At 41.2% G+C, this 14,422-nt stretch overlaps 2 protein-coding genes across 2 annotated transcripts in view; both read right to left on the reverse strand.

Moving 5' to 3' along the window:
* LOC124607339 (serine/threonine-protein kinase MAK) overlaps nt 1–5,633 on the reverse strand; it is a 271,551-nt gene extending 265,918 nt beyond the window's left edge. Inside the window, exon 1 of the mRNA XM_047139644.1 lies at nt 5,503–5,633. The gene's annotated coding sequence lies outside the window, so the exon portion shown is untranslated. The remainder of the gene's footprint in view (nt 1–5,502) is intronic.
* Nucleotides 5,634–5,990: 357 nt separating this feature from the next.
* LOC124606320 lies at nt 5,991–10,634 on the reverse strand. Its single transcript, XM_047138302.1, has 3 exons — nt 10,617–10,634; nt 9,513–10,065; nt 5,991–6,007 (listed from the first exon to the last, which is right to left on the reverse strand). Exons 1-3 carry the CDS (start codon nt 10,632–10,634, stop codon nt 5,991–5,993), a joined length of 588 nt encoding a protein of 195 aa, XP_046994258.1.
* Between the last annotated feature and the right edge of the window lie 3,788 nt (nt 10,635–14,422).

Here is a 14,422-nt window from a genome sequence, read left to right on the forward strand (position 1 = left end):
AAAGGGGGCAGGGGGGGTGGGGAGGGGGGGAGAGTGGTCAGTCATACCCAATTACAGTGAATGCAAAATTACCAACATTGTCAATATTAAAACAGGCTGTTAAAATCCTAAGCAGATTATAGTACAATGACTAAAAAAATTACACCACAAATCAGAAACTTCAAACAGTCATAACATATTTATCTCATTATCTACTATAGTAGAGGACAGATTAGCTGGTAAGCTAACCCCTGCACTATTGTACAAAAACATTCAGTTGAAATGTGTTTTACTGAAATCTACAGGTATTATACACTGGAGGGGCCTCCTGCTGAAAGCCATGCAGCATCAGATTGTGTCCTATTCAAAGCCAAATACAAAGGGAAGCCTTACAAAACTCTCGTGCAACCCAACAGAGAACACTGCCCAAATATATCGGACCCACACCAAATGAGACTAAAGAGGTACTGGACATAAACAGAGAAGAGAAGTGTTAATGGTCTTATACATTTGACTGACTTACGGGTGGCTGTCACACAAATACTGAAAAACCAGAACTGGCAGACACTTCAACATAGATGTCAAATATTTTACGAAGCCTTTCCCATAAAGTTTCAAGACCCACTATAAACAAGGAATGTAGGAACATAGCCTACAACAGAAACAATAGCTTCCACAGGGACTATGAAAACACTAGCTATTTAACTAACTCTAGGGTGCACAGGAACATCTGAGCGGTAATTCTTCTCAAATACTATATGGCAAGAAACTGTGATGTGCAGTACATTGGAAAGTATCCTCTGCCATGTATTTCACACCGATTTATAGAGTATGGATATTGATGTAGGCATCTGCAGTTTGTATACTGCTGTTGAAGAACTTCAAAATCTGCAAGAATATTAAAAAACCCACTCCTTTAACAAACAAACCAATTTCCAAGCTTCAGTATTAGTCCAAATGGAAGAAAAGAGGTAAAGGGCTGACATAGCATGTTTCTTTCAGTGATACCTTGCACTAGTAAGAGAGGATGAGGTTTGGTCAACTGAAAATCAATTACTAGTAAGTACGGCATCTTAATACTGTTAAGAACAAACAAACAATAAAATGTCAGCAACTTCTCACATGTGTGATTCAACTGTACAAATAAATATAGTAATCATTATTAAACCAATGAGTGAACAATGCTGTTGGTAAAACATCGAAACTATCAGGGAACTCTTTCTGATCGCCATGTGAACTTTCTCTTAGAAAACAACATATTAGCAGTGCCAATCTTGATGATATCAAGGCCGATATGAGGGAGCAATCACGACAAAAACTTGAGTATGAGCCTGGCAACATTATCAGGTTAGTCCTAATGTGCAACAGTGGCTCAGACGATTATTTTGCTTGCAGTATGTGCATGCATCACACATTAACTATGAAAAATATAAAGGAAGGCCACCACTACGTAACCCTTGACCAATGTTGTCTAGACATAACATTCCGACAAGTTTCCTGCTACTTATCTTAAGATGAAGGAAACTTTTCAAGCGTTTCTAAACAACACTGATAATCCGAGATGATTTCACCACCCAAATTCATGACATCCAACATCCCTGACAGATAGTAGGTGCATTAATGGAGGAAACATATGCCTTTGGACATAGGTGATATTCCTGATTTTGTACAATCACTGAAGTCTGGTATTTTTCTCTGCAACCAAGGTCGCAAGTTCATTTTAAATGCCTTGGGAAATCAACACTCCCAACTTGTGAAGCAGCAGCAGCATTTAAGGAGGAAGAACGGTCATCAATAGCAGAAACAGCAACACCAACCCACACAGGATCAAGTGTACCAGCTGACAGTGTAGAAACCTCACCAACAGAAGAACCACCCTCTATGGTAAAAAGGAGCACAGTAGTGACTGCAGCTGCTCCACAAAGGTTGTGTCTGAGATCAAGAAAGTCCTCAGCTGCAAATGGGGATTTTTTATGGTACTGAGGCAGAAGAGGGAAGGTTCCAATCAGAATGCAAGTAATGCAGTTAATTACAACAAATGTTGTAATTTGCAAAAGTGGGGCAGCTATTTACGTGAAAAACAGCCTGTCCTTTAGTACAACAGCTCCCCCTTCCCTGCAGAAAACTGTTCCTATAATACTGGCATGGCAAAAGAAATAAAACTCAGTCCCAACAGTGGCAACACCAAAACCAATCATGTAATTAAAAATAAGCTCAAAATTTTTCACCAAAATATTCAAAGCCTGCTCTGTAAGTTGGACCAATTTACTGTAAATATTGATGAACCAACAGGCACAAATTGTGCTCATATTCTCTGTCTGACAGAACACCATGTCACTGTTGGCAGCGAAATGCTCAATATTCCAAACTACGTATTAGCTACCTCATTTTGTAGAAAGTATATTTGCAAAAGTGGGGCAGCTATTTACGTGAAAAACAGCCTGTCCTTTAATACAATAGATGTAGAGAAACACTTTGAGGCATGTGTCACAGAAAGAGTAGAAGCTAACAAGAAACTGGCAATCGTAGCAGTATACAGGTCTCCATTTGGTAATTTTAAAGTATTCATGAAACAATTAGATTCTGTGCTATTATATCTCACAAGGAAAAATAGGAACATTATAGTGACTGGAGATTTTAATACAGATTTCCTAGAAAGCTTATCTTCTAAGACAGAGTTTGCAACTTTAATGCATACCTACAATCTTGTCTCCACTGTCAGATTTCCCACAAGAACTACTGCCACTTCCAGCATTCTAATAGACAATATCTTTGTAGATATGAGTAGAACTCATCACATCAAAGTTGAAAAAGTCATAAATGGTCTCCCTGATCATGATGGGCAAATACTTACAATTGACAACTTTAATACAAATCAGAGCAAAGCTGGTGCACAGTGGAAAACCATTTGAAACATGAATGAGGAAAATATCCAAAACTTTAAATTATGCATTCAGGAGACTGACTGGAGGTATATTTATCTTGCAAATGATGCTAATACAAAATATAATTTATTTACTGATGAATTATCAGGTATATTTGAAAGTGTCTTTCCAAAAAAGGTCTGCAGATTACAGAACAGGCAATCAAGCAAAAACACATGGCTCACCAAGGGCATAAAAATATCATGCCAGAGAAAAAGAGAACTGTATATAATATCCAGACAATCCAATAATCCCCTCCAGATGAACTATTAAAGGACTAAAGTCATTAAAAAATCTAAAAGTATGAGCATAGAATCTGAAATTAATTGTTCAAATAATAAAATCAGAATAATTTGGAATGTAATAAAGAGGGAAACAGGTATTGCACCATCTGACAATGTAAAAACTGCTGACCTAAAAATTATAGATTTGAAAATAACTGATAGTAAACAGATAGCAGACACATTTATCAACCACTTACTGTCACTTCTCAAATAGGGTTCAGTGGTGACCTGAGGGAAGCTGCAGATATTCTGAAACTTAACCTCCCACAATGTTTTAATGATATAAATGTACGACCCATAACTGTTAATGAAATAAAAAATAATAATTCACTCATTGAAAAGTAAAGGATCTTCAGGTATAGACAACATCTCTTGTAAACTGTTGAAAGCCTGCAGTAATGATGTTAAGTGTAGTACTTGCTCACATTTGCAACAAGTCTCTTTATGAGGGAGTTGTTCCAGAGAGAATGAAATATGCCATTGTGAGACCTCTTGACAAGTCTGGTGATGCTATACAGATGTCAAAAATTATAGTCCTGTCTCCCTCTTAACAACGTTTTCAAAGGTTGTCAAAAAGGCAGTGTATAACAGGATTGTGGGACATTTTGATAAACTTAATATTATTAACCACAGACAGTTTGGTTTTCAAAAAGGGGTTTTCACAGAGCATGCCATATACACACTCACAAATGAGGTCTTGGAGTCTATTAATAGTAAGAAGTCACAAGTTAGTGTCTTCTGTGAGCTTTCCAAGGCCTTTGATTCTGTAAACACAATACAAATACAAACCACAAGATAGTCTTGGGAAAGGCCTATCATTATGGAATCAAAGGGCCTATAGGTAACTGGTTAAAATCAGATCTTGAAGACAGGAAACAAAAGGTGGTTCTAAATGGCTGCAACAAAGGATCTTCTAGTCTAGTGGATTCCGAATGGGGCAAAATACAGCATGGAGTTCCCCAGGGATCTGTCCTTGGACCCTAGCTGTTTTTAATATCTTAATGATTTACACCTGTCCATTAGTAAAAATTGTGAAGTCTACTGCTGACCTGGAGACTGATGTTAATGATATACTCAGAGAAGTTACAGCTTGGTTTTCAATTAATTCTCTTTCAGATAATATTAAAAAAACTAATTTTATACAGTTCCACAAAAAAATAAAACTCCAGAAAATATACTAATTGCTCATGACAACCAGGAACTAGAACAGGTGCACTCCACTAAATTCCTAGGGGTTCATATTGACAGTAGGCTCAACTGGGAACAGCATGTGTCCCTTACTCTAAAAAGGCTTTCATCAGCAACTTTTGCTTTAAGAATCATCACTCATTTTCAGGACATCAACATTTTAAAATCAGCTTACTTTGGATACTTTCACTCATTAATGAGTTATGGAATAATCTTATGGAGTAATTCACCAGCCTCAAAATAAATCTTAACCGCTCAGAAGAGAGCATTCAGAATCATGTGTGGGGTTCCTACACGAACCTCATGTAGAAAACTTTTCACACAGTTAGGTATACTAACTACAACAAGTCAGTACATATACTCTATGATGAATGTTGTTAATAAAGACTATGCTCAGTATGAAACAAATTGTTCATACCATAACTACAATACTAGAGGTAAGGATGATCTACATGTTGCAACTATCACTTGCACAGAAGGGAGTAAAGTATGCAGCTATAAAGACTTTTAATGCATTGCCTAATTATATTAAATGTACAAGAGGAAATGAAACGCTGTTCAAAGGTACGTTAAAAAAATATCTGCTTGGTCATCCACTGTACTCCATAGATGAATTCTTTTCCATAAATAATGCACTCCCTTAATAATAGATGTATTTAGTCTCTAAGTTATTAGATGGATGATATTATGTTAATGTTATAGTGTGAATTGCTATACTAGTTAAATGACAGCTTGTAAATGAGAAAAAGTGATACTATCTATTTCATTATATTATAATACTATTCCGTAGCATTAATTGTATTTGTACAACTGTATTGACACGTTCCACATCCAGGCGAATCACTCGCATGTACGGATCCATGGAATACGCATACCAAATTTAAAAAAATAATAAACTTTTGGCCTATAAGCTCTAATATTTCGTTTCCACACCAAGCTGACACTCTTAACAAAATAAAATCGTCTTTAGTTACGTCGGATACGACAAATGTTGCAAACTGCTGCTATCCTAATGTAAAAGTTGCGAGGGTTTTAATGCCTTAGCTTCTCGTCACAACAATCATATTTACTATGTCAACATACGTTCTTACTCACAAAGTAATAGAAAAGTTATTATGAACTGTTACCATTAGTGAGTATTACGCTATAACGACATCTCATTATTGTTCTTCTTCTTACTGCATAAAACTAGATACCAGAACGTATAATATTAAGTGAGGTTAAACCCAACTGAAACGAACCGCCTGCAAATTTTGACACACAAACAAAACCATGGCAACCGGGAGTGCCGCGAACAGAAAACGAAATTCGTTAAGAGAAATTTCATCTCCAAATTCCCTTCAACGACAAGAAGACCTTTCAACGTATTTGTCAGATCACATCCAACTTCAGAGTTGGGATATGGTCATACTCTCGCAGAAGAAAAAGCTGGTATTTCCATTTTGTCTGTTATAGCAAAGCATCCTACACATTTTCCGCTTAATGAGGAAACCGACCAGTAAATGGTAATTGTAACTGTACAGGTAAAGGCTTTTCAGACGAGAGACGACCGACAAACCGATTTTTCAGCTCTGGCGGTCGGTTGTGTGCAGCTCAATATTTATTGAGATCTCTGTTAAAGCGGATCATAGGCTGTCGATAATATTGCACAATAATATTGGGCAATATTATGGACTTAAGCCCTAGAATGTTGAATAATATTGTAAGTAATAATATGCAATAATACTGTGGTTCGGATTATTGGACGAAGAAGATTGCTGCTGTGATAATTGCTCTGCTCTGCTGCGACCAGAAAAAAAAGGAGCGTCAAAGATCACTCACGAAAACTTGTTGAGAGACGCGAGGTTGAATGAAAAAGAGATATCAAATTGTGTGTTGATGGTCCAGCAGTTGGTACGTTATTGGAAATGGTTCTCTCCTTACATTGGCGTCGCCAAACAGATTGCTCCCCCTCCCTCCCCCTCGCGTGGTATAAACTTTTGCGGACGCCCGTATTCCAATCATCAAAACACAAAATCTGCATCCATGCAAATCGTCGTGAGATGCAAAGCAGAGCATACGCCACATTGTACCAGTTATTGGGATTTGTTCTTGTTCCATTCACGTATGGTGCGTGAGAAGAATGATTGTTTGAACGCCTCTGTGCGTGCAGTAACTATTCTAATCTTGTTCTTACGATCACAATGTGAGTTATACGTAGGCGATTGTAGTATATTCCTAGAGTCACCATTTAAAGCCGGTTCTTGAAACTTTGTTAGTAGACTTTCTCGCGATATTTTACGCGTCTTGAGAGTCTTTCAGTTCAGTTCCTTCTGTATCTCTGTGGCACTCTCCCACGGATCAAAAAAACCCGTGATCATTTGTGCTGCCCGCCTTCGTATACATTCAAAATCCCTTGTTAGTCCTATTTAGTACGGGTTCCAAACACTTGAGGAGTAGTGTAAGATGGATTGCACAAGGCATTTGTAAGCAATCTCCTTTGTACACTGATTGCACTTTCCCAGTATTCTACCAATAAACTGAAGTCTCCCATCTACTTCACCACGACTGAGCCTTTGTGATCATTCCTTTTCTTATCCCTATAGTAGGTTACACCCCAGTATTTGTATGAGCTGGCTGATTCCAACAGTGGCTCATTGATATTGCAGTCACAGGATTCTACGTTTCTTCGTTCTGTGAAGTGCACAGTTCTACATTTCTGAACTTTTAAAGTAAGTTGCCAGTCTTTGCATCACTCTGAAACCTTATCAAGCTCTGACTGAATATTTAGGCAGCTTCTTTCAGACAGTACTTCATTATAAATAACTGCGTCATCTGCAAAAAGCCAGATTTTATTATTAATATTGTCTACAATGACATTAACATACAACATGAACAGCAAGGGTCCCGACACATTCCCTGGCATAAACTTGAATTTACTTCTCCATCTGCACACACACACAGAGGCATTCAAACAACGATTCTTCCCCTGCTCCATATGTGAATGAAACTGTAAGAACCCGTAATAACGGGTACAATGGGACGTACCTTCTGCCATGCACCTCAAGGTGGTTTGTAGAATATAGATGTAGATGCAGAGTAAAAATTTCTCGGTGTACATGCCGCGTCAAATCAGGATAAATCTCCGAGCTTTCGACCACTACCTCCATGGTCGTCGTCAGGGCTAAAACTGACTGTCGTGAACTAGCGAGGTTCCCACTTTTATATCCAAAGGACGGCTTCTTATTGGCTGGAATACGTCAGCGATATGGCGCGTAGCGAAGTGGTGCCCTCTACTTCCATAGATGTAGTTGCTATCCCGCGTTGCTTGCAGCGCCATCCCTTAAATCAGGAGGTAAAGTGCGAGAAGTTTTTCTCAGTGATTTTTCTTTATCCAGTGCACTCTTCCAAGTGTTGCTAAGTGCATAGCCGTTGTCTCTATTAAAGTTATTATCGCTAAGCCTAATTTCGACTGCTTCCCGGATCACAGAGTCCCAGTAATTCGATGTGTGGGCTATTACTCTGGTTTCTTCAAATAAAATCTTATGCTTGTTAAGCAGGCTATGTTCAGCCACCGCTGATTTTTCCAAATACCTGTATTTCAGGTGACGCTGGTGCTCGATGCAGCGGTCGGCAACGGTTCTTACAGACTGGCCCACGTAATTCTTGCCGCATTCGCAAGGAATAGTATAAATTCCCGGCACTCTTAAGCCGAGACTATCTTTGACTGGTCTCAACATTTCCTTAATTTTCCTAGGTGGTCGGAAAACTGGTTTTATTCCTTGCCTCTTCAGGACTCTGGCTATCTTGCTCGTTGTAGCACCGCAAAAAGGAAGCCGCGCTAAGTGTTGGTCCTCTTCTTGTATGTGGCCGGCATCGTGTCTTACTTTCTTGGACAATACTGATTTAATTTCACCGGCAGAATAACCATTCCTCTTGAAAACAGTCGTCAAATGGTTGATCTCGGGACCGAGGTGGTCCTTGTCGGAAATAGTCCTGGCTCTGTGTACTAAAGTATTCAGCATAGCTCTCTTCTGAGACGGATGATGGAAGCTATGGCTATGCAGATATAAGTCTGTATGGGTTGGCTTCCTGTACACAGAATGGCCCAGTCGTCCATCCGGCTTTCGCTCTACCAACACATCTAAAAAAGGTAACTTCCCTTCCTTCTCTACCTCCAATGTAAATTTTATGTTTGGATGTACACCATTCAGATGTTCGACGAACTGCTGCAGCGTGTCGCTGCCGTGTGGCCAGATTAAAAAAGTATCGTCGACGTATCTGTAGAAGCATGATGGGCGGAGGTGTGCACTGCTCAAGGCTCGTTCTTCAAAGTCCTCCATGAAAAAATTCGCTATTGCTGGTGACAGTGGCGAACCCATGGCTGTTCCATCCGTCATTTCATAATAATTTCCACTGTATAAAAAATAAGTGGTCGTCAAGGTATGCCGGAACAACTTCAAAATTTCTGAGGAGAAATGAGCAGACAACAATTGTAATGTGTCATCCACAGGTACTTTGGTGAACAGAGAAACCACATCGAGGCTGACCATGGTATCACTTGGGCCTATCTTCATCTGTTTTATGATATCAACAAACATTTTTGAATTTTTAATATGATGTGGGCAGTGACCAACTATAGGCGCCAACAGTTTAGTTAAGTGCTTTGCAAGCTTGTACGTAGGAGAGCCAATAGCGCTAACAATCGGTCTCAACGGGACGTTCTCCTTATGAACCTTTGGCAAACCGTACAGTCTTGGTGGCCTAGGTGCTCTCGGCCGTAAGTTCTTCACCAGTTCGTCGGAGAGGCCAGAGTTTTTTAGTAGCTCCCTTGTCTTCCTGCTGAGCGCCGATGTGGGATCCCGTCTGAGAACCCGGTATGTGCTGTCCTCCAGTAATAATCCAACTTTCTTATGGTAATCTGTAGCATTGAGGATTACCGTGGCGTTCCCCTTGTCAGCAGGTAAAACAACTAGATCTTCATCCTTCTGCAACAATTTCAGTCCTTGTCTCTCCTCTCTGCTGATGTTTGACTTAGGCGGCTTGGATGTCGCTAAAATCCGGCTAGTAGCAAGCCTTACGTCATCTGCTGCTTCTTGAGGAAGCTGACGAACTGCTTGTTCCACTCCACTAATGATCTCAACCACCGGTAACTTACGTGGAGCTGGGGCAAAGTTCAATCCTTTACTGAGAGCCGAGATGGTAGCTTCATCAAGTTCCTTGTCAGAGAAGTTGATAACAGTGCGGTGAATGCCGTTGGACCCAGTAGTTCCTTGATCACGGTTAAGCCGCTCAAATTTATCAGCCTGTTTCGCCGTAGTCCTGCTTAAATTGGCTCGTTGGTGTGCCGCCAAAGTCATATCCACCCATTCCCAGTCCAATGGTGAGAGGACTTCGGCCAGAAATAAATGGCAACTAAATAACAGGCGAGCGTTCATGTCTAGTTCATACCTGGTATGACGTATCCTCTCCTTCACAATAGCATGGCTGGTCTTTCGTAAAATTCTGTTTACTGCAGCGCTTCTGATGTGGTGTTTGACGACCGCAAACTTCGGTACTACCTCCTTGTCACGACAGCGTTGTAAAAAAGCCAGATTGCTCAGCAACTGAGACTGTTTCAGGCGCAGCTTCTCCAGGTGACGAACGCTGCGCGCTATGTCCTCCCAGTAGAGGAAACTAATATGGCTACGAAGTCTTTCGCGACGTATTTCCTGAGTAAAAATTTCTCGGTGTACATGCCGCGTCAAATCAGGATAAATCTCCGAGCTTTCGACCACTACCTCCATGGTCGTCGTCAGGGCTAAAACTGACTGTCGTGAACTAGCGAGGTTCCCACTTTTATATCCAAAGGACGGCTTCTTATTGGCTGGAATACGTCAGCGATATGGCGCGTAGCGAAGTGGTGCCCTCTACTTCCATAGATGTAGTTGCTATCCCGCGTTGCTTGCAGCGCCATCCCTTATCCTGATTTGACGCGGCATGTACACCGAGAAATTTTTACTCAGGAAATACGTCGCGAAAGACTTCGTAGCCATATTAGTTTCCTCTACGGGGAGGACATAGCGCGCAGCGTTCGTCACCTGGAGAAGCTGCGCCTGAAACAGTCTCAGTTGCTGAGCAATCTGGCTTTTTTACAACGCTGTCGTGACAAGGAGGTAGTACCGAAGTTTGCGGTCGTCAAACACCACATCAGAAGCGCTGCAGTAAACAGAATTTTACGAAAGACCAGCCATGCTATTGTGAAGGAGAGGATACGTCATACCAGGTATGAACTAGACATGAACGCTCGCCTGTTATTTAGTTGCCATTTATTTCTGGCCGAAGTCCTCTCACCATTGGACTGGGAATGGGTGGATATGACTTTGGCGGCACACCAACGAGCCAATTTAAGCAGGACTACGGCGAAACAGGCTGATAAATTTGAGCGGCTTAACCGTGATCAAGGAACTACTGGGTCCAACGGCATTCACCGCACTGTTATCAACTTCTCTGACAAGGAACTTGATGAAGCTACCATCTCGGCTCTCAGTAAAGGATTGAACTTTGCCCCAGCTCCACGTAAGTTACCGGTGGTTGAGATCATTAGTGGAGTGGAACAAGCAGTTCGTCAGCTTCCTCAAGAAGCAGCGGATGACGTAAGGCTTGCTACTAGCCGGATTTTAGCGACATCCAAGCCGCCTAAGTCAAACATCAGCAGAGAGGAGAGACAAGGACTGAAATTGTTGCAGAAGGATGAAGATCTAGTTGTTTTACCTGCTGACAAGGGGAACGCCACGGTAATCCTCAATGCTACAGATTACCATAAGAAAGTTGGATTATTACTGGAGGACAGCACATACCGGGTTCTCAGACGGGATCCCACATCGGCGCTCAGCAGGAAGACAAGGGAGCTACTAAAAAACTCTGGCCTCTCCGACGAACTGGTGAAGAACTTACGGCCGAGAGCACCTAGGCCACCAAGACTGTACGGTTTGCCAAAGGTTCATAAGGAGAACGTCCCGTTGAGACCGATTGTTAGCGCTATTGGCTCTCCTACGTACAAGCTTGCAAAGCACTTAACTAAACTGTTGGCGCCTATAGTTGGTCACTGCCCACATCATATTAAAAATTCAAAAATGTTTGTTGATATCATAAAACAGATGAAGATAGGCCCAAGTGATACCATGGTCAGCCTCGATGTGGTTTCTCTGTTCACCAAAGTACCTGTGGATGACACATTACAATTGTTGTCTGCTCATTTCTCCTCAGAAATTTTGAAGTTGTTCCGGCATACCTTGACGACCACTTATTTTTTATACAGTGGAAATTATTATGAAATGACGGATGGAACAGCCATGGGTTCGCCACTGTCACCAGCAATAGCGAATTTTTTCATGGAGGACTTTGAAGAACGAGCCTTGAGCAGTGCACACCTCCGCCCATCATGCTTCTACAGATACGTCGACGATACTTTTTTAATCTGGCCACACGGCAGCGACACGCTGCAGCAGTTCGTCGAACATCTGAATGGTGTACATCCAAACATAAAATTTACATTGGAGGTAGAGAAGGAAGGGAAGTTACCTTTTTTAGATGTGTTGGTAGAGCGAAAGCCGGATGGACGACTGGGCCATTCTGTGTACAGGAAGCCAACCCATACAGACTTATATCTGCATAGCCATAGCTTCCATCATCCGTCTCAGAAGAGAGCTATGCTGAATACTTTAGTACACAGAGCCAGGACTATTTCCGACAAGGACCACCTCGGTCCCGAGATCAACCATTTGACGACTGTTTTCAAGAGGAATGGTTATTCTGCCGGTGAAATTAAATCAGTATTGTCCAAGAAAGTAAGACACGATGCCGGCCACATACAAGAAGAGGACCAACACTTAGCGCGGCTTCCTTTTTGCGGTGCTACAACGAGCAAGATAGCCAGAGTCCTGAAGAGGCAAGGAATAAAACCAGTTTTCCGACCACCTAGGAAAATTAAGGAAATGTTGAGACCAGTCAAAGATAGTCTCGGCTTAAGAGTGCCGGGAATTTATACTATTCCTTGCGAATGCGGCAAGAATTACGTGGGCCAGTCTGTAAGAACCGTTGCCGACCGCTGCATCGAGCACCAGCGTCACCTGAAATACAGGTATTTGGAAAAATCAGCGGTGGCTGAACATAGCCTGCTTAACAAGCATAAGATTTTATTTGAAGAAACCAGAGTAATAGCCCACACATCGAATTACTGGGACTCTGTGATCCGGGAAGCAGTCGAAATTAGGCTTAGCGATAATAACTTTAATAGAGACAACGGCTATGCACTTAGCAACACTTGGAAGAGTGCACTGGATAAAGAAAAATCACTGAGAAAAACTTCTCGCACTTTACCTCCTGATTTAAGGGATGGCGCTGCAAGCAACGCGGGATAGCAACTACATCTATGGAAGTAGAGGGCACCACTTCGCTACGCGCCATATCGCTGACGTATTCCAGCCAATAAGAAGCCGTCCTTTGGATATAAAAGTGGGAACCTCGCTAGTTCACGACAGTCAGTTTTAGCCCTGACGACGACCATGGAGGTAGTGGTCGAAAGCTCGGAGATTTATCCTGATTTGACGCGGCATGTACACCGAGAAATTTTTACTCAGGAAATACGTCGCGAAAGACTTCGTAGCCAGATGTAGATGCAGATGTAGAATTTGATGGTGACTCTCCATCCAAGATAACATGCTGCATCTCCAAACTAATTAGTCCTCAGTCCAGTCACAAATTTCACTTGATACCCCATATGACTGAACTGTTGACGATAAGCATAGATGTAGTACTGAGTCAAATGCTTTTCAGAAATCAGGAAATACTGCATCTCTCTAACTGCCTTGATCCAAAGCTTTCAGTATGCCATGTGAGAAAAGTGGAAGTTGGGTTTCACATGATTGATGGTTTCAGAATCCATGCTAGTTGGCATTGAAGAGGTCATTCTGTGCAAGATACCTCCTTATGTTTGATCTCAGAATATCTTCTAAGATTCTACTACAAATTGATGCCAAAGATATTGGACTGTAGTTTTGTGGATCACTTCTGCTACTCTTCTTGTAGATGAGTGTTACCTGTGCTTTTTTGCAAGAACTGGACACAGTCTTTTATTCAAGGGACCCACAATAGACTACATTTAGATGAGGGCCTAAGTCAGTTGCGAACCTAAAATTGATAGCAGTGAGATTTTTGTGGAAAATTTAAGTGTATATCGAAAGGATAGGCAAATGGGAAATGGGTGTGGTGTATTTGTTGCAGTAGACAAGAAACTCAAATCCACTGACATAGAAATTGAAGCTGCATTTGAGATTGTTTGGGCAAGACACAATATCAGGGACGGGCGCAAAATGATGATTGGATCCTTCTGTTGCCAACCAGACTCATCTCTTAATGTCTCCAAAAACTTAAGAGAAAACCTCATTACACTTGTACATAAGATAGTCAGTGATACTGTAATCATTGGTGGAGACTTTAATCATCCAACAATTAATTGGGAAAATTACAGTTTTGTTAGGGGTGTGATAAGACATCGCATCAAACAGTACTAAATGGCTTCTCTGAAAACTATCTAGAACAGATAGTTAGAAACCCCATTCATGATGGAAATATATGTGATCTAACGGTAACAAACAGAGCTGACCTCTTTGAGGATGTCCACATCGAAACTAGTATCAATGGCCATGATGCAGTTGTGGCAACAATGATTACCAGAGTATAAAAGGACAACCAAGCCAAGTAAAATAATGCAATCAAAAACACAGTAGACCATGGATTGCAGTATTTGGAGCATAGTTAAGGATAAGTGTCATGCAATAATATGTACAATAAAGGATCATAACGTCCCAATCGCCCAACTGAAGTTACTGTTAGTCTTCTGTCACTGCATGTGGTGATAAACACTGTTCGAATATGGCAACTGAATGTGACAAGAATGCGAGGTGAACCACACTTAGATGACAGAGTTTTGGTGAAGTCTAAAGACTGGAAATTTTTGTGGGATACACTGTGCAAGGAGTATAGCAGTAAAGATGCAAGAAATGAAGCACTTGCTCTGTTTTTTAA

The sequence above is a fragment of the Schistocerca americana genome, chromosome 3, assembly GCF_021461395.2.
Source record: "Schistocerca americana isolate TAMUIC-IGC-003095 chromosome 3, iqSchAmer2.1, whole genome shotgun sequence".
Classification (NCBI taxonomy): domain Eukaryota; kingdom Metazoa; phylum Arthropoda; class Insecta; order Orthoptera; family Acrididae; genus Schistocerca; species Schistocerca americana.